The sequence below is a fragment of the Xyrauchen texanus genome, chromosome 36 (genome assembly GCF_025860055.1).
Source record: "Xyrauchen texanus isolate HMW12.3.18 chromosome 36, RBS_HiC_50CHRs, whole genome shotgun sequence".
Taxonomy (NCBI): Eukaryota; Metazoa; Chordata; class Actinopteri; order Cypriniformes; family Catostomidae; genus Xyrauchen; species Xyrauchen texanus.
This window is the reverse complement of record NC_068311.1, coordinates 20,149,267-20,170,670: the sequence shown is the minus strand read 5'-3', so window position 1 is coordinate 20,170,670 and position 21,404 is coordinate 20,149,267. Positions and strand designations below refer to the sequence as shown.

Below are 21,404 nucleotides of genomic sequence, written 5' to 3'. Positions count from 1 at the left end.
AACCTTTAGTTATAGAGCACATTTAAAAACAACAAATGTTGACCAAAAGTGCTTTACATATCAAACAATTAAATAAAGATAGAGTGATATAAAAACTGATTGATATAAAGATAAATATAAAACATAATAAAATAAAAACCTATCAATACAGCATATTTATCCATTTTAAACTATTCAAGGGTCTATTTTATTTTTTCAGAATAAAAATAAGTTTTCAAAGAAGCACTGTGGTGGGGGATTAAGGGAGGAGAAGGTCAATGATTTATTGGGGAGTGAGACCAGATAGTGCCTTGTAGACATAAATCAGAAATTTAAAATCGACCCTGAATTTCACAGTAAGCCAGTGTAGAGATGCTAAAACCAGGGAAATGTGATCCCTCTTTCTTGACCCTGTTAAAAGCCTAGCTGCCGCGTTTTGAACTAGCTGTGGGCTGGATAACGCCATTTGGTGCTGACCAATGTACAATGAGTTACAATAGTCTAAACATGTTGTAATAAGTGAGTGGATCACAATATCCAAGTCTTTATGGGAAAGACATTTTTTTATTTTAGCAATATATCTCAGGTGGAAAAAGCTACCCTTGACAACAGCACTGATCTGCTTATTGAAAAGTAACAAGGAGTCTAAAATCACTCCAAGACTCCTTACATGATCTTGTACATTGGACGACAGAGGACATACCGGGGCAATCATAACATTGGTTTTGTTTTCATTTAATTGTAAAAATAATGTTGCCAGCCAATTTTTAATATCTATGAAGCAATATATGACATTCTCAAATGAACAATTCTTTTTCAAAGTTGTGACGTCAGCATAACAGTGATAAGATATGCTGTACTTCTGAAAAATAGAGCTCAAGAGGAAGCATATACAGGGAAAATAACAAGGGTCCTAAAAACCGACCCTTGAGGGACACCACACTGTAGCCAATGTAGAAGAAAAATTACCTACATTTAACATAGGATGTAGAATTGCATGTTTAAAACTACTTGTAACATCTCCACTTGCTATAGCTGTTACACAGGAACTGGTAGTTATGAAAACTTCTTTAAGGCGTGGCAAAAGAATATCCAGCTTGTAACACTTCATCTTAGAAACTACATCTGCTAACTGTGCTGACGTAACTGGTTCAAAGTTAGTCAGGGAGCTGGACGGGGAAGGTATTCGTGTTTGATCAAATTGTGAAGGTACAACAGCACATTTAATCTGCTCAATTTTGTGAGTAAAGCAGTATAAAAATATTTCACAGGTATCTTGGGTGGCATCCAGAAAAGCATGTCACATAAAAACAGTATACTGTATATTGAGTACAAAGCCCATAGAATGTAATATAGCTTTTAGACAGTAGTTCTATAATATCTTATCTCTATTCTACTGTATGAGAAGGGGATTCAGCCTCGGTTCTCACGCTGTCACTTCCCTGAAGTGCCCTTCAATTAAGACCAGTGGCTGTGAAAAACAGCACCATAAAGCCTGGCACACTCCACAAATGTTTCCAGCAAGGTCTTAACTATGTGCAAAGTGTGCCCAGTAAGAGAACACTTGCTCACAAGGCAAAACCACCAAAAGAGTCATTATACTCAAGAAGTATGCTCTCTACTTTGGAGGGAGTAGTCCACAAACATTAAAACATAGCACCAAGTGTGTCCTTCAGGTCACTAGAGTTTCTCTAGGACAATATTAGGTTTAATTAAAAGCATTTACTTAAATGGACAAAAGCAAGATAAACAGTCTGTTTGGAGGTTATGGCTTATTGTGTGCGAGCGTATGTGTGTAGGTATGAGTGCGTGCAACAAGCGTATGTGTGAGCGTGTGTGTTAGCGTGTGCGTATGTGTGAGCGCGCGTGTGTATGTGTGTAAATGCGGGGGAGACGAGGGAGTGTGAGGGCTCTTTTTAACCGAAATTGAAATTAATGTAGGATATTTTAGACATTGTTTTGACGTTCTTAACCGATTTACTTAAACCGATGTCTTTGTGGTAGCCTGTAGTTCTCTTTGAAATGGCGAAGTGATATGGAGCAATGGGTTTACTTGAAAATAATTGCAAACTTTAGTATGTCCATGAACCAATCAGAATCAAACATTCAACAGACCTGTGATATAAACATTATAGTCTAAAAGTTAGGGATGGGCGATACCACTTCTTTTTTTTATTTATCCCATAACAAGTACTTTTAGGCCAGTATCGCCAATATCGATACCAATACCTCTATTAAACCTGAATTCTTACAAATTCTTTGGATAAAATTAGTAACTTTAATTATTACTTAATATTTTGTTATATTGATAGGCTTAAGCAGACAATTATTAGGCTGCTTTTTTTACCCTTTAACAATTTGTAAGTATAAGCCACATATAAAACCTCAAAATTATCCATAGATATTATTATATGGTTACTATTACTAAAACCAAGTTACAATATGGACACTAAAGTAATGCTGTAGTTAAAGAATGGTTAATTGTAGAAAAACCTTGGATACTGCCAAAAAGAAAAGAAAAACATGGTTACTACAGTCATGGTTAATATTACAGTAAATCAATGGGTATTTTTCATAAGGATTTCATTGATTACGAGGATTACAGATAATTATCAATGTTTTAACAACTCTGAATTTAAATAAGGCTGTAAAAATGGTCAAACAAGCCCAATATAATACATTTCACATCTAGGTTTGTCATTACTTGGTGTGAATAACTCCAGATGCTGTTTTTCTGTCATTACCTCAGGAAAACACGGATCCCTCTTTGAACGAGCTATGACTGAAAGAGTGAATAATGACTGACTGATGGTGTATTTTAGCATTTCTGCCTCAAGAGGAGCAGAAGAACAAATAAGTCCGGTGCCAGGCAACAATTTGCACATATAATATTTTTTTCCACTTTGAAGATGAGATGCATTAATATTCATGTTATCTAAATAATAAGATTTACACATTAAAAACCCCCGTCAGAATCAATGTTTTATGCGAGGATCGATATTCTTGATACCACAGTCCTGTGCTTTCCCTCTGCATTGTGTGTGTGTGGATAATAACGAGACCAGTAGCCAGTTAACAAAGTCAAACTTAGCTTGTTTTTTGGTCACTGTTATTTGTTTGGATATATGAAAGGATGCGTTTCAATTAATGGATTGTCCCGTGAAATTGACAGCGTGGACTGACAGCAAGCATGTTAAACCAAAGCAGAAAGCAAATGTCTACGGAAAGCACTTCTGGACATAATTTTCGAAATAAAAGCCTAACAGTGAAATAACTTATTTTGAAATTAATACGAATGACAGCTTTTTACATTTTTGTTTTAAGAAAATACAATAAAAAAAATAATTTTCTTTTGAATTCCAATAAACTTTTAATTTGATGTTCTGCGCGCTCCAATGCGTCATCATGGAATTATCGCATATTTGTAAAATTATTGCATTTTTCCTTCATATTGCGCAGCCCTATTCACAATGATTGTTGATATACCACACGATTGAAACCGGTTGAATTTGTTTGCATCCCCTCGTAGCAAGCTGGGCTACCTTTTTCAAGAGTTAATGTCTCGCTCCTTGCAAGGATCGAACCAACAACCTTCTGGATACCAGTCCTGAAACTTAAGGCCTAAGTATTCTTCGTTTTCTGTGTGCTATCATTTCTCAATAGACACAAAATTCATCATCAACACAGTAGGCACGGACTGTCCCTGTGCAACCAAGTTTTTATAGACACTGGGATAGCACATGCGCCTGCCACAGAGTATAGTAAAGCGTATCGCAATGCACACATAGTGCGCATGCTATGAACACATCTGTATAGGCCTGTGTTCAAAAGAGTTTACATGGAAAGGTAGAGTGTTTGACAGTGTGTGAGATAAAATGGCACATACATTTTTTTTATAAAGTACAAAAAAGTATACCCTAGCCTTTGACCTCTTCACCACAAAACCCCTCAAAAAATACATTTAAAAAAGATTTTTCAAAACGTTTCACAAACATTTTCTGTCATAAAAATTCAAAGTAAATGTTCAGGAATTGTCCTATGGCTGGCAATAAAGACGGACAACAGTCTCTCCATGGGAAGAAAGCCAGGCTCACTCTCCCACACTGTCACCTAATGACATCCAATTGGACTTTGCAGAGGTGACAATATTTACAACAAAAGGCCCAGCACACTTCACATTTGTCTCTTATGTGGTCGCACATACATGTTAAAGTGTGTCTTTGAAATAAGTGCTAAACGGTGTCCAAAAAAGGTGGCACTGGAAAACAATAAGTCTTTCCCGTGCACACACCTTATCCCAGCACATGTCACCATTTGTAGAGAGCTGGGAAGGTGTGGAGTTTATAAAGCAGAGTGACAATGAGGTGACACCTGTGGTCTCACATAGAAATGTGTATTTGCAGTGAATACTAAACCGAAGATTCTTGAAAATGAACACCTAAACATGTGGGGTTTAATTCCCACGGTTTTTAAGACAACTGGGTCTCCATTAGAAGTCAGTTTCTTCTGAAATTAAATGGTACATTTACTTGAGACCATAGTGTTTTAGGAACTCCTGAACAGAGGAATGAGAAATTGCTTTCATATTTAATAACCATGACTGTTTGTAATGTTCAGGGCTGTATTATGGACCAAATCAGTGCCTTACGGCCTCAGACTGCTAAGGACCTCCAAAGCTTCAGAATGCAGCCTGTGACTTCCATATAAAAAGCTGAAGACCAGGGCCTCCGGGTATCTTGCCACATACAGCGCGGGCTGAGGTCCTCTGGGCCTTTTGGCACATTTAGCACAAGCTACCAGATCCCAGCCACATTGTCAGATAAAGTGCCTTTTGACAACCTTGGTGTATACCAGTAGGGTTTCAGGACATTTTTACCGGGTTCATTTTCAACACGGGACGACCAATGAAATAAGACCCATTTATGGCAGACACATAATAGAAGACATGGCTTATGCTTTATCTTTCTTCAAAATAAATGCCATAAGGTTTGAACTATGGTTAACTAATGAAATGACATTCCTACTTTTTAAGTGTGGTTTAAGTGTCCAAGTACATTTAATAATTTAGCACTTTTATCCATAGCAACTTATAAATGAGAATGATGCAATCAGAGAAAATTAAATCCAAAGGAGAACACGACACAAGTAGTGTTAACTAGGGCTGCACAATTAATTGATTGCATAATTGAGAAAACACTTACAGCTGTCACAATTACCAATCGTCAATTACAGTATTACTATTAGATCTACTCCCATTGCGTAAAAAAAATATACATTAACTATGTGCTTTTTACAGGTGTGCATTCTAGAAAGCATTCGATTGGCCAAGGCTTCTCAACCTCTATGTGACGTCATGGATGTCTTTTTAGCCGGAAGAGACACTGCAGATTTTAAATGCACATCTTCCAAAAACTAATTTTGTCAATTTTTAGATCTACAGTGGCATATACACTTACTGAGCACTTTATTAAGAACCTAATAATGTCAGGGTGTGCTGAGTGACTCCATTCAGGCTTCCTAAGCAACTAATTGGCCCGGTTGCTAGGGTGGGTAGAGTCACATGGGTTAACCTCCTCGTGGTCACTATAATTTGACTGTAGCTCTTGGTGGGGCACGTGGTGAGTTGTGCGTGGATGCCACGCAGAATAGCATGAGCCTCCACACACGCTAGGTCTCCACGGTAACATGCTCAACAAGCCACGTGAAAAGATGGCTGACTCAAACGCAGAGGCAACTGAGATTCGTCCTCCGCCACCCGGATTGAGGCCAGTCACTACACCACCACGAGGACCTAGAGCGCAATGGGCATGCCAAATAAGTATCTACTAAGTAGTGGGTATCGGGCATTCCAAATTGGGAGAAGTGGGGATAAAAAACAAAAAATATTCAGGAGGACATCATATCCTCTATGCATGACTACTGCTTCAGTAAATTATAATTAATGTAGAATAAATGATGCATTATAGTCCTCTGACGACAATGAATTTTGATCATACTTTTAGGTGACTAATACAAGTTCTCTAAATTAATTTTGTAGTGATCATTTAATCAAAATAAATTATATAATAATTTATTCCATTCATTCACATATCTGTTTATTCAGTCAAGTATGCATTTAAGGATGTTTTTACAATCAACTCAACCGAATATTGGCACCCCTCAAGAAACTGAAATCAGATCAAATAAACAATGCATATAATATTTCAAATCTTCCTAAAAATGTATGGAGAAATTGTTTACCATTTATGTAGTAGAAATAATTCCTACAAAAGTGTTGTCATTTTAAAATAGTGTATTCTTCTGAAAACATATGGAGCAAAATTATTGGCTCCCCTAGAGAATATTTTACATAAATTTAAAGAAATTTGCATCTTTGAAGGAAATAAAAATCTTTCTTTTTTTACTGTTCTGGAGACAATTTCCTGTTTTCCGGAAGTATAAATTTGAGGTTACACACTTTTAAAATCCATTCGTCATTGATCATAATGTGTAAAACAGAAGAACTGTCAACTCCAATGAGAAATGGTTATAAAAATGAGCAGTAAACTGAAATGACCAATTAACACAATTAGGGCAATAATAAAAAAAGACTGAAAAGCATAGGACTCATGCACATACTGCCCACACGTACAGTGAGGAGGACGGTAAGAGAGGCAAAGAAGAACCCAAAGACCACAGTTTTGGAAATGCACAATTTAGTTGAATCTTTGGGTTTTCACATTTGAAAATCCACCGTAAGACGCCACCTCCATGAAGAAGCCCTTCCTTATGGCAAGCCACAAAACGCAAAGCCTGAACTCTGAAAAACGTTATTGGAAATATGACTGGAATCACATGATGTGGTCAGATGAGACAAAAATGTAACTTCTTGGCCATGCACATAAGTCACGTTTGGCTAAAAAATAAAGGGACTGCATACAGAGAAAAGAACCTGGTCCCCACTGTGAAATATGTGGTGGTTCATTGATGCTTTGGGGCTGTTTGCTGCTATTGGTCCTGTTAAGAATGATGGCATATTGAATTCAAATAAATACCAGGTAATTTTAGCCCAAAATCTGGTTGCCTCTACAAGAAGGTTGGACCTTTCCGCAAGATAATGACCCCAAACACACATTAAAATTGACACAAATATGGCTTCAGGAACTCAAAATCAAAGTTTTGCAATGGCCCTCTCAGTCTCCAGATTTGAACCCAATTGAAAACCTGTGGTGCAAATTGAAGAGGGCAGTTCACAAGCAAAGACCAAAGAATAACAAATAACTGGAAATGTTCTGAAAGGCAGAGTGGTACAAGATTCCTCAACATGTATTCTCCAACCTTGTCAGACATTACAGAAAACGTCTAAGTGCTGTTACTCTCGCCAGAGGAGGCTTCACCAAATATTAATAATGGGGTTGCCAATATTTTTTTTAAATCAATTGTGTTAAAGAAAACATTGTTGTGTTCCAAAAAGCAGTGTGAAAATTGAAATATGCAGTGTATCAATGAATTTAAAATAACATTCACTGCATGGGTTATTTTTGAAATATAATAATCTTTGCTCTTTTTCACGAAGGGTGCCAATAATTTGAATTGACTCTACATTTCTCCAGGGTGTATGTTTGCTAAACATCCATTTTATGAGCTACTTTCAGTAGTGGTGACCAAAACGGTTCAGTAATTTACATGATGGTTAAGCTGATAAGCTATTAAGGCAGTTAACAAAACAGGTTGACAATGTGGTCTTATCTGTTTGAACTGACAACAGCAAAAGTTTTTTTTATTTTTTCCCCTCTCATTCTCACCCTGGAGTTATCCCTGGGATTGTTATGTTAAAGCTACATTCTGTTATTAAAAAAAACGCAAGGAATATAAGGGATTTTTTTTTTTCATTTGCCATTGATTCAGAAGCAATATTATTCCATATTATATAATTTTTAAATAAGAGATACAAGTCAATGTACAAAAGTATAAATGTTTCTACTTTCCAAGATCAATTCTCATTTCATTAATTTATTAGAGACTTTCCAGTGGGGTTTCAAACCTCTAGGGGTTCTAAATGGAACTACAAGGAGTTCAAGCGATGATGAAGATGGAATGCCAATACAGAATAAAATGGAATAAAAATGTATATATATATATATATAAAAGTATAAAATTAAAACTAATAAAATGATCACATAATTTAATCAAAAAACATTTGTTGTTTTAAAATAATTAGTGGTTTTAATTATTCAAAATAACATGTTATGATTAGGGCTGTCAGAATTATGAAATTTGGCTGGCGATTAACAGTCAAACACATAATTGGTATTATCATTAAATGTCTGTTTTTAGGCATATCATACAAATTGTCATACATGTGCGCTTCATACACCTTAAGAAGTCATTCATTCTTATTTAACTTGGAATCATAAAATAAAACTGGGATGTACGATTTCCTTTATTGATTTAAAACTTGAGTGAAATTTAAAAATATTATTTTTCACAAAATAATTCCAAATACTTAAAATGTGACCCTTTTTGGTCAACTCTAGTCCACTTTATATTCACACTTTTGTTTTTGGGACCTAGCCAATCTAAATAGCCATGATGTTATATTATATTAAGCAATAGTAAAATGTTTTTGTCCTAAATTCCTCACTTCGAGATGTTATGTTAAGGCTCTCTGATTTAACCCATAAGCCCTTATTTCTCATGAGGCCTTGAGATTCTGTGTGCATTTAAAATGTTTCTTCTTTTTGTCATCGACACAGAAATAGAGTAAGCTGGTGTCTCTTCTTTATTTTTTATATTTAATGAAAAGTTTGTGTTACTTGAAATCTTGGGGATACTTAAAATAAATAATTTATATCATATGGATGCCAAAATAAGGTTGGAAGCCCAAACTGAACAATAAGGGGAGGCACATAGAAGCAGCGTGTGAGACTGATCACAGAGCCAATTCCTGAGACGGAGTACAATTTACAGTACGGGAACAGGATGGCGGTCCTATCCTCACAATATGATCAAAAGGCCTCAGAACAGTAAAACCTATCTAATCTAGTGGATTAGGTGTGTGATCAGGCACCAACAGTCATTTGAATCCTGTAAGGTCACACTTACTGTACCTGTGAAGTGTGCCCTTACAAGTGGGCTCTAATTTAAGCAAATTACAAAACAGGATGTCTAAGAGGGAGATATGCCCTTTGAAGGGACCACCTTCCTGAATTGTGGCACATGCCTCATTTTACACCTACATGTGAAGTGTGTCCTTTGAGTGTGGGAAAAGATGGCAAAATATTGCAGTAACATTATAGTGCCTTTGCTAGTTTCATCTGTCTAAACCAACCAAAACAAAGGTTCAGTCTTACTTTATATACCTTTAATAGGCTTTTAATATTGAGGGATTGCAATCATTGGAATATTACATCATAATAAGTCACTTTGATATTTTAAACATGTCATTGACCCAAATTAATTTGCTTCAAGTCCTCTGTGCATTACAATATAATATGAATCTGGTAAGTGTGGAAGGTGACTAAATAGTGTAAATACTGAAACAAGATTCTTCTATCACAAAACCACAGATATTTTAAATGACAGTAGCACAGGTCTCCCACACAGGGGAGACAGGTACAAAATGCAACACCACTTAACACAGCACACTTCACTAACATCTCCTGTGAGACGGCATTTGTAAAGTAAGTACTTTGAAGTGAAACATAGGTTTATATGAGAACCTCCCACCTCCAAATGTGCTAGAAGTCTGCTCCCTTAATAAAGTTCTCAAGGTAATTCACAGCACTATGAGAAGTGTGCCCTACAGAGTGAAACTGGCACACTCAACTGGCTGCTAGTAGTATCAATAGAAGAGAGATCAGGGGAGAGCAGCAGAGGTGAGAAAGTGTGCCTTGGGTGGAAATGTGTGGCTGCACATTTATACAATATGTATATATGGGCTGTGATGTGTAGAAAAAAACATTTGAGAAAGACTGCCACATGCTGTCAACGATCTACTAGGATCACAATAACAATACATTTTTAAAACTTCATCCTTACCTTATTTCCTTGTTCATCCACAGAATTGCTACCTACAGAGACATTCATCATTTTGATCATTAGATATCAAACTTTGAGTTTATGTAAGAAAAAAACTACAATTGCTTAATGAGATTTTAAAGAACTATTTAACATCATATTTTACACACTTTAGTCTTGTTTTTATCCTACTTTATATATGATATATAGATATACACACACACACACACACACACACACACACACACACACTAGAGATGCACCCATATGAAAATGTTTGGCTGATAGTACGATACCTATTTTAACAAAAATGTATATGCCGATACCGTTATTTTGACACTTACCTCATTTTGACATCAAATCACTGTTTTACTTTTGAATTATACTTTAAAAATGTACAAAGAGGTACAAAAGCTTTTTACTGTTCTAACAATAAATAATTTCCAATGAACATGGATTGGATCTGTTGAACACAGGCCAAAATTTTAAAGAGTCACATTGAAAGATAAATAGAATATAAAAGGACACAGAGGACACTTCTGTCTTTGCAGTTCAAAATGACACGACTCACCTTTTACATGTATGTGCACGATAGAACATAAATTCATACGATGCATATGTTGGGCACTTCCACAGAAATGTCAAAAATAATATAATAATAATGCCACCCAGACCACTAGAGGGCACCGCTTGCTCACACAGCGCTGAACGCAGACTATATTTTCAAATGCAGCCTTTTAATGATGCGTTCACATACAACGCAAAGCAGGCGGCGTAAATGAAACGAATGATGCGAATCGAACGCACAAAATTACTTCATTCGCTCAAGTTGAAATTTTTCAACTCAAGTGAAAAATAACATGACGCGTTGTCACGAATGCCTCTCCGTATTGAGATTGTCAGGATGTCACTAACGTAGAAGCAGAAGAAATATGGAAAAATGGATGAAAATATTGTTATAGCAGTGTGTGTCCACCCGAAATTGTATGACACAATGTCATACATGTACAGAGGCCAGAAGAAAAAAGACATCGCTTGGAGGAAAGTGAGCGAGGAAGTTGGACTACCTGGTAAATTCTGAAAATATGTACATCTACTTGATTCCAGCTATTTGTTTACTTTACTATGAACCAAGTCGTTGAAGCCCCTCCTCCTGTCCTTTTCCGGAAGAGAAAGGGGAATACTCGCGAGTTCGCATTACTCGCGCGAACGCAAGTTTAAACACAAATTTAAAATCAAGTGGTCAAACTCGTTCAAGCAATGCGAGGCGAAAATTTTCTTTGAGTTGTATGCGAGAACGCACCATAAGGTTTAGTAATCGCACAAGGCCATATTGCAATTTCAATCTTAATTCAATCAATCATGCACTATGAATGGATATCATACCGAAATCTCAGAAGTCAAAGTGTGTTTTCAAAGTGTTTTGAAAGGCTCATCATGTAGCCTATAGGTAATTGCTGCTTTTACAACTGTCACGTTCGTTTATGGCATTTTGTCTGCATTAACGTGAAAACGAGAAAGAAATTAAAATTAAATATGACATGTTCTTAGGAGTGCCAACCCTTCTAGATATTGTATGTTTTATTATTTCTGGATTGTGCATTTTAATTCACAGTGATTTTACAAAGTATGTTACTAATTAATTATAAATTAACCATTGGTTTTTCATTTAGCCGTTTTCATGCTAATAACCAATATGGTTTTAATTTGGTCAATTAATATCTGAAGCCAATACAATGGTGCATCCCTAATATATAATACACTAATCAATTTAATAGATATTAAATAATTGTAAAAAGTTATTCAAAATTTTAAATGATATCAGCTAAAAAAAAAAAAAAAAAATCAGCAGTAACACAATTTTACCAACTTTACCTTCCACAACAAAAAGTCAATAGACGAAAATAATTATGATGATAGGGGCTTCTGTGATTTGTATCTTTAGTATTATAACATCCAAAGGTCTTCATACCCCACTAAGCGACCCAGAATATTCCAAGCATCTCATTTGTAACAAACGTTATGATAAATCCAACAATATTCAAAGCAAATCTTCAAGCCTACATCAGCCAAGTTCTGCAGTTTTCAACCTTAAAATAAAATTGCAACATGCAAACTCACCAAATAAGTACACAATGCCAACTGTACTTCCGATTCCCATTATCCCTGCTAACCGAAGGACCATCTTCTTTGCATATGCAGTGTTCTCTTTGTGTTTCTTGTCCTCACCCTGTTCACCTTTCTTCTGACCAGAGTCATCACCCTCTGGAGGAGGCTGACCCTGCGAACAAAGAGTCACTCAGTAATATTTGGAAAGTCTTTTTGGACTTACACTGACACCTAGGAGCTTAGATGCAGCATCATTCAAATGCAATAATTTTCAGTTATCAATGTCATTGTAGAAATTCACTACTCACAGCCACAATTAATTTAATCCATGAGTAAAAGTGTCATATAACAGGGCGGTTAAGTATTCTGTACATTAAGCGAGTAGTATTCTGCTGGTCATGTGATTTTAAATAGCAGCCCCCATTAGGAGACCCTCTCCTTGTAGAATAAAACATATTTTTTAAGGTTACTGATATAAATGTAATCTTCATCTCTTGTGAGTGCTCATGATTTTATACATACGTTTCAAAATTACTATTAATTTCTTTAGGAATAAAATGTTTTTAATGAGGAACAAAATAACAGAGTGCACCTTTAAGATCTCCCTTTAAATAAAATAAAACTCAGCAACAGAATGGGCAGTTTGTGACATCATAAGCGCTATTCAGCAAAACATGAGTGCATATGTTTCAAGCCTTTCTCGACAATAGTGCCAACTCCTGGACTAATACACAGCAGAGAATTATAGTCCTTCTTGTGATATGCACCAATAACTATTTATTTTTTAAGTGTCTGCTGAAATGTCAGTAAATTTGATCAATTATCCTTTAACAGATTCAGCCTAGAGGATTCATTTGCATTCTGCAGTCAGAAGAAGACTCTTGACCTTGCATGCTGCAACTTCAATGAGAAAGATACTAAAATGTAATTTTAGTCACACAACTGAGCGCACACACACACACACACACACACACACACACACACACACAGAGAGAGATAATTTGCTTTATATTAAATTGTGTATTCTAAACAAGCTGTCACAGAAGACACTTTTTTTTAAAACCCTTCTAAACTGCATTGAGAAGGTTAAATATATATATTTAATGATTATACTGTATGTATACATACATACATACATACATATCTAACATCTACCATCATACATTTACAAGGTATAAGGAGTTTCTCATACATAACTTTGGTATGTCAATGACTGTTCAGCCTGACTTCATTCAAACCAGCACCTGTCAACCCTTACGAGACAGAACAAAGAATTGACCATTTGTGATCGTTTTTGCATAACAAATCTCAACGCATCAGCACTAACTAGTAAGAATGTACATATTTCCATTGATACACTAAACGGCTGTCTAATCTTCTATCATGTGGGAATGTCAGACGGTCACAGCGCTCACTCCTACCTGGCTTTTCTGCTGTTGCTGAAGCCTTTCTTGTAATATTGCCTGGGCCAGCCCTCCTGTAGCACTACTACTAGACGTGTCAGCGGATAGTGTCCTGACAACATCCAACACCGCAGGGGTTGAGCTGCCGCTGGCGCCCTGCCTCAGTCTGAAGAGGCCCCGGCTCGCCCGGACACACATGGGATACATGGACACCGCCGACATCTTGAATGTGATGCAGCTAGTACCGGGGGCACGAGGAGCAAGGACAACGATTTTGATTGGTTACATGTTTGGTGATTGGCAGGCAGAAAAACCTATGAAATGTGTGATGGAGGCGGTTCTTGAAATGTCGTCAATGTCACCGGCAAAAAGCTGATAAAAGTTCCCATTTTTGGGCTCTTTGTAAACCAAATTTATTTTATTTTACAAATGAATTCGAATCCAATTTAAACCTTTTGAATAAATAAATAAATACAACTAAAAAGTAACAAAGATAAAAAAAGCACTGAAAACATGTACAGTTTTAAAGGAACTGAAATGTATGTAAAAAATATGTTGTCTGGCAATGTAAAATTATGTTTTTTATTTAAAATTTTGAATGTATGTAATTTAATATTGTCAATGCACACACACACACACACACACACACACACACACACACACATATATATATATATATATATATACCTGCTAATAACACACTCAAACAGTTGAGTCCATCATTCTTCTCAACAAAAGATATATTTTTGATTGCTTTCTTGTTAGAAGCAGAGCATAGGGAGTCATAAAATAATTTTATATCAATACGTAAAAGCCTAAAGTTAAGATTTTGACGGGGACATTTATTTTTGAGTGTGATTATATAAAGGAGTTCTGGAAAGAATGGTCAGTGCTTGCTCTCTCAAATTATAACAAAATTTTAATTTTTGAGATTGTGACTTGTTTTTAAATTGGGATCCTGTGTTGGGTTGAATGTGTTAAAAGTAGAATTGTAACGAGGAAGTCACATGATGGAAAAATGGCGTCACTATGAGCTAGTGTATGTTTCAAAATAAACGTTCCACTAGTGGCTTTTGTAAATTGTATCTTCTATTTAAAATACTAACATGCGATGCAACGTTTCACTATGTATTTATGATTACAGGGATAGAAAGAAATTCAGTATCATTATATTAAATAAATAAAGTATATGAGAGCGCTGTCACTCTCTGTAATTAATAGAGAATTATTATTTTATATTGTTTTGTATTTTTTGTTACAAAATAAAACAAAGTTATGTTACACGTGTTATTTATTAATATCAATTAATTATTGTTAGCAATATTTATATAATTATTATCACGTAAATACTAAACTGGTGTGAGCGTCAACTAGCCAATGTGTGGCAGTACAATCTTGTCACGTTTGAACCTGTTGCTGTTTTACTTACAGAGAAGAAGAAACAAACGCGCTATCGGCGAAATCGCTACTGGAAATATAAGTTAATAGTGTTTTATATTCAGATATTTGCTTCTCATCAGATGTTATGGAAGTAAAACCGTTGCACTGATCAAGTCTTCGAGTTCAATTAAACGCACACTAGTTACTGGAGCACAGTGGGTGAGATAATTTTTTGGTGTCAAACTTGATTTTACTTCTGACTGTTTTGAATTAAAGGCATTATATGTTCAACTTTTAGGTCAGCATTAGATAACCAAACTCCTGAAATGTTTATGCTGATTTTTGCTTTAGAGTAACAGATGAGAAAACTAAACACAGACGTTTGTTAGTAGTAAACCGTTGCCAGTTTAAAGATTATTGAGGCTTTGTTTGTAATGTAGTAATGCAACGACACAATACATTATGTATTAATAACCCAGATATGTAAATTTACGATATAAACTTTGCATTTTGTAAGTTTAGTTGGTCTATCAATCAGTTTTGTGTAGTTGCTACAGAGAAAGTTCGTACTGTTTTGTTTTCATGACTCGCCATAAAGGGACAGTTCACCCAAAAACGAAAATTATGTTATTATTTACTCACCCTCGCGTTGTTCCAAACCCGTATGACTGACTTTCTTGCGTGGAACATTAACCTCAGTCACCATTCACTTTCATTGGATTTTTTCCCCATCCAATGAAAGTGAATGTTGACTGATGTAGTCATTCTTACTAACATGTTTTTTTTTTTTTAAATGTTATATTGGAATTCCCAATTCACTCTAAGTCCTCATGGTGGCGTAGTGACTCGCCTAAATCCGTGTGGCGGAGGATGCATCTCAGTTGCCTCCGTGTCTGAGACCGTCAATCCACACATCTTATCATGTGGTTGGTTGAGCGCGTTACCGCAGAGATATAGCGCTTGTGGAGGCCCACGCTATTCTCCACAGCATCCATGCACAACTCACCATGTGCCCCACCGAGAGCGAGAACCACACATTATCGCGACCATGAGGAGATTACCCCATTTGACTCTACCCTACCTAGCAACCGGGCCAAATTGGTTGCTTAGGAGGTCTGGCAGGAGTCTCTCTGCACGCCCTGGATTCAAACTCGCGACTCCAGTTGTGGTAGTCAGTGTCAAAACTCGCTGAGCTAACCAGGCCCCCCTAACATGTTGTTTTGTTTTCCACAGAAGAAAACAATTAGTCATATACAAGTTTGGAACAACATGAGGGTTAGTAAATGACAGAATTAAATTTTTTAAGCGTACTGTCCCTTTAAAAATACTAGCAAAGTCTTGTAATATACTGATATGAAGTTGTATGCATTTTGTTTAAGGATATGTGATACGAAGGTTTGGCATCACTAGCAGCCTGCCCAGCAGCATTCACCACGGCGGGGGAAATCCGACCCATTGTGTGCAGGGTGGTTATCTACCTACAGCGGGACATGTCAGGAGAGAGCTGCCTGCACCAGCTTCAACCACAAATCGGGCCCATTGTGTCAGTCTCTTCAGCGGCTTGTCCCAAGACTAAGACTTGCACCTACAGTGGTGTATCTGGAAACAAATACGTGCAGCTCAATGTTGGTGGAAATCTTTACTATTCAACACTGCAAGTTCTCACCCGGCAGGACACCCTGCTGAGGTCCATGTTCAGTGGAAAAATGGAGGTACTTACTGATAAGGAAGGTGAGTTGTTTAGCCAGTGCAGAGGCACTTTCAGATAAGATTTAACATCTTTATCCTTATGCGATTTAAAGTGAATTCTCTGTTATTTTTAGGTTGGATTCTAATTGATCGGTGTGGGAAACACTTTAGCTCAATTCTCAGCTATCTCCGTGATGGATTTGTGACCTTGCCTAAAAGCAGACAGGGTGTCATGGAGCTCCTGGCGGAAGCCAAGTATTACCAGATCCAAGGATTGATAGACTTGTGCCAGAGGGCTCCGCAGGTTTGTTGACACTTATGAAGGAAAAGTAAAATGCAGTGTAAAATAAGAAATAGAACCTTTGAAAAAATTGATGCTGCACTGAATTGATTGTTGTCTGGTTGTTTTAATTTTTGGCAGGATAATAAAGAAAAGGCATTCTGTGTTATCCCAGTCATAACATCTCCAAAAGAGGAAGAGAGACTTATACAAGGCTGCGTAAGGGTGAGATTCTACGTGCAAAATAAATATTCTCTGCAAGTGCTTTATATTTTAAGGGTGTTGTTATATGTTCACTCAAAAACAAGATAATCTCCAACATGTCTTATGCTAGTTGTTGTTTTCTACTTACAGCCTGCTGTGAAACTGCTATACAACCGGGGTAACAACAAATATTCTTATACCAGGTAAATATACTATTTGTAAACAAGGACTAGGATGTAACTTTTTTTGGAGATGTTCAATTGGCTGCCATTGACATCACTTCCCTTTTTGATTCATTTTAATCTTTCTCAAAAGCAACTCGGATGACAACTTACTCAAGAATATTGAGTTGTTTGAGAAGCTATCGCTGAGCTACAGTGGTCGTGTGCTGTTTATAAAAGATGTCATTGGAGACGAGATCTGCTGCTGGTCCTTTTACGGTCAGGGCCGCAAGCTAGCAGAAGTCTGCTGCACATCCATTGTTTATGCTACTGAGAAGAAGCAGACAAAGGTCAGTACCATTTGATATGTTAAGATTACAGACACTCTCATAGGCTGTTTCACTAATGGCCTGTGAAAATGTGTTATGGAATAGCTCACCCAAAAATGAAAATTCATACATCTATTACTCTCCCACATGCCATACCAGATGTATGTGTTTTGCATACTTTCTTATGCAAAACACAAACAAAGATTTTTAGAAGACTATCTCAGCTCTGTAGGTCCATACATATTAAGTGAATGGTGTTCAAAACTTTGAGGCTCCAAAAAGCACAAAGGCAGCATAAAATAAATAAATTGGACTAGTGGTTTAATCCATGTCTTCTGAAGCAATACAAAGAGTACACAGCCCGATAGCGCAACATTTTGTTGCATGTGTTTTACTTGAATCTATCTTGGGATTTAAGAATCGAGATCATTCAAATGAAGATTGTGATGAATTAGAAAACCAATATATTTACCCACCCCTTATCGCTTCATAAGACATTGATTAAACCACTGGAGTCCAATTGATTACTATTATGCTGCCTTTATGTGCCTTTTGGAGCTTAATATTTTTGGTTACCATTCACATGCATTAGAAGTTCTCCTAAAAATATTAATTTGTGTTCTGCAGATGACATGAGGCTGAGTAAATGATGAGATAATTTTCTATGGTTTAACTATCCCTTTAAGTTGAAAAACTCTTATAAAGAACTCTGTCACAGGTTGAGTTTCCAGAGGCAAGAATCTATGAGGAAATGCTAAATGCCCTGCTTTATGAGACTCTCCCGGTCCCAGATAACTCCTTGTTGGAGGCCACCCGAAGGCGTAACAATTGTTGCTCACACAGTGAAGAGGAGGAAGCCGTGGAGCTGAGGGAGCGTGTGCGTCGCATCCACATCAAAAGATACAGCACTTATGATGACCGACCACTTGGACATTAGCCTAGCTGTGAATCGAGGCTTTGCCACTAGTGCCTCAGTTTTTGCAATGACTGTGGAGAACACTAAACTACCAGCATCAATCTCTGAGAGACCATATTACCACATTTTTAATCACCACCTGAATAGGTTGCTGCTTTGTTAATTGGCTGTAAGAGGAGGCTTGACAATTGGTTTTGGAGATGTAATGCCATTAATGTGAACATAACAAATAAGGTTGATGTAGCTTGCTGTCAGTTACTTCGTTTTAATTTATTTACCTCAACATTTCATTAAAAATCTTTAGAAATTAATAAACCTAATCATAGAACTTTTATATTTGATAGCATGTATTAACGATTTCTACTAACCTTACAGGATCATATACTCCTTTACAATCATTATTTATGCCTATATCAATCATCCATACTGTGATTTAAGTTATTCATATGAAATAGGTTTGATCAAATGAAATCATGTATTCAAACTTGTAGTGTTGCATCAAGAAAATAACGTTACAAGTTTATGATTTGTCTGTTAGGAGGATGAAGAGAAAGGGATGGTTCACCCAAAAATGAAAATGTTCTTATCATTTACTCAGCCTCGTGCCATCTAAGATGTGTATGGGTTTCTTTCTTCTGCAGAACACAAAGTTTTTATGAAGAATATTTTAGTTGTGAATGGTGACCCTGCCCCTCAAGCTCCACAAATCACATTAAAGCAGCATAAAAGTAATCAATGAGACTATTGTTTTAATAAATGTCTTCAGAAGATATATTAAAGGTATGGGTGAAAAACAGATAAATTTGATCAAGTCATTTTTTTTACTATAAATTCTCCTCCCTGCCCAGTAGGTGGCAATATGCACAAAGAATGTGAATTGCCAGAAGAAAAAAAAAGTGTGAAAGTGAAGAAGGACTTAAAAATTGATCTGTTTCTCTAGCACACCTATCATATCCCTTCTGAAGATATGGATTTAACCACTGGAGTCTTATAGAATACTTTTATGCTGCCTTTATATGTTTTTTGAGTTTCAAAGTTTTGGTACCCATTCACTTGCATGGACCTGCAGAGCTGAAATATACTTCTAAAAATCTTTGTGTTCAGCAAATGAGGGTGAGCAAATGATGAGGGAATTTTAATTTTTGGGTGAACTATTCCTTTAATGCCTAATGAATTATTATGATCAATAGTTTACTTTCCAATTAATTTATGATCAAAGCATTTTTTTGAACACAAATGTTTATTTTGATCTAGCTCTAATTTGTATCAGTTGTACTCTCTACAGCAGACTTTTTGTGTGATTCATGTCCTTATTGTCTTATACCAAAATTAAGCGGCATTAAAATATTAAGTATGAACTTTATTGTTTTTATGTGCATACTAGAATTGTATAAATGGATTTCGTTGTTATGCATCTGTGCGATTTATATGGTATGCACAGCTGTTTCCTGCCACATCAGGAGGATGTGAGACAATCAACCTAAGCAGTATCTGGGATGCAATAGGTCATATTCCCTCCCCTATGAATCGAATCATGCCATGGTAAACGTCTAATGATAATAAATTGATTTGTTCAACGACCACAAGCGTATACATCTGAGTTGTCAAACGTGGAGGAGAGCTAAAAATAAATCGCCGTCACTGCTTGTACAGCCTTGAGGTACGGCGCGTGAACACATTTATCCCATTGATTAACAACGCAAAGGGGGCGGGGCCAGCGGTAATGTCGTCATAAAGGAACCGATGATGGCTTCGCGACGCTGTACTACAGTAGTCTTTAGATGCGTCAACGCTCAACGGTCAGTACACACGTTTATATGAAAAGGAAGGAAGGAAGGAAAGAAGGCAGGCAGGCTGGTGTATGCTGTACTTTGGTAGTTTAACAGTCAGGGACAATGGGTTCGACTACAGACGAAGAATTTAAAGAGAAATTATTATGGAACGTGAAAAGAGAAGTAAGTGTAATTTATTTCACCTGTTTTTTTATTGTTTATTATTCTGTTACTTTAGAATGTGTGACGTGGGCTTGCACAGTAGTATTCATGCATTATTTATTGATACAATTGGCTGCAGATATAAAGCATGCGTTTTCAATGTATGCGTTTAATGGAAGTTTGAGGTGCACTGATGGCTAATATATCAATGTATTGCTGCAGTGTGAGACGTGATGTCCAGGCATGATATAGTTTCCATCTCATATACTGTAACTGTACATAATCTATATCGAAACATGTTCACTTGTAGAGCGGTTCAGAAATGTTCTTCCTCAGCCTATGTGCTTCTGAATATGGCCATGGGAGATTTGTAACAATGGGCTCAGTTGTGATTAATAGATGCAACTTTGTACAGAATTGCAAAATATTGCAATTATAGTTTAGACCGTCTAAACGTATGGTTTTAGTGAGAACTGTTACTCCGCCTGCTGCAATGTAAACATATCAACGAGTTGACACCGAATTTGCTGTAAATCATCTCGCGCTGCTTTATAACTGAGCGCGCGGAACTCTGAGCACGTGATGATTGCAACGCTGTTAAAAAAGAGCGGTGCTTTTTATTGCGGTGCATCTTTTGTATGGCTCTGCTTGGCCATAATGACTTGTTATATTTTGATCTAGCGTTAGTGTGTATCCATTGAACAATACGGTAAACAACTTTCCCTTGTGAAAACACTACAGTAGCCACATTTTCTGAGCTATTACGCATTAATTCGCATGACCTAGTAATGTTTTTCTTTTCAATTTAGCGCCTTTTTCTTTTGCATGAAGCTGCCGAAATTTGACTCCCTGCCATCTGACGACTCCCTACCTGACTGTCCCTGAACCTTAAAGCCAATCCCTAATCCTAACTCTCATTGGTCCCTACAACTAAAGCCCATCCCTACACCTACCCTTAAAAATAAGGATACAGGGAGTCAAAATTCGGATTTATATACATTGTTTGGTAAGTTACTCAAAG

At 36.6% G+C, this 21,404-nt stretch overlaps 3 protein-coding genes across 5 annotated transcripts in view; 2 read left to right on the top strand and 1 right to left on the bottom strand.

Annotated features, from left to right (window-relative positions):
* timm50 (translocase of inner mitochondrial membrane 50 homolog (S. cerevisiae)) overlaps nucleotides 1-13,712 on the bottom strand; it is a 40,206-nt gene extending 26,494 nt beyond the window's left edge. Inside the window, exons 1-3 of the mRNA XM_052106884.1 lie at nucleotides 13,509-13,712; nucleotides 12,100-12,259; nucleotides 10,000-10,031 (exon numbers count right to left, since the gene is read on the bottom strand). Of these exons, the coding sequence (XP_051962844.1) occupies nucleotides 10,000-10,031; nucleotides 12,100-12,259; nucleotides 13,509-13,712 (396 nt within the window). The remainder of the gene's footprint in view (nucleotides 1-9,999; nucleotides 10,032-12,099; nucleotides 12,260-13,508) is intronic.
* Nucleotides 13,713-14,868: 1,156 nt separating this feature from the next.
* Nucleotides 14,869-20,018, top strand: tnfaip1 (tumor necrosis factor, alpha-induced protein 1 (endothelial)). The gene is made up of 7 exons (XM_052106887.1): nucleotides 14,869-15,089; nucleotides 16,250-16,601; nucleotides 16,694-16,863; nucleotides 16,981-17,064; nucleotides 17,194-17,246; nucleotides 17,359-17,554; nucleotides 18,252-20,018. Exons 2-7 carry the CDS (start codon nucleotides 16,361-16,363, stop codon nucleotides 18,468-18,470), a joined length of 963 nt encoding a protein of 320 aa, XP_051962847.1. The 5' UTR covers nucleotides 14,869-15,089; nucleotides 16,250-16,360; the 3' UTR covers nucleotides 18,471-20,018.
* Nucleotides 20,019-20,242: 224 nt separating this feature from the next.
* Nucleotides 20,243-21,404, top strand: part of LOC127629680 (small G protein signaling modulator 2-like) — a 77,196-nt gene continuing 76,034 nt past the window's right edge. For all 3 annotated transcript variants that reach the window (XM_052106883.1, XM_052106882.1, XM_052106881.1), the window contains exon 1: nucleotides 20,243-20,404. In XM_052106883.1, the coding sequence (XP_051962843.1) occupies nucleotides 20,345-20,404 (60 nt within the window). In that variant the 5' untranslated portion in view covers nucleotides 20,243-20,344. The remainder of the gene's footprint in view (nucleotides 20,405-21,404) is intronic.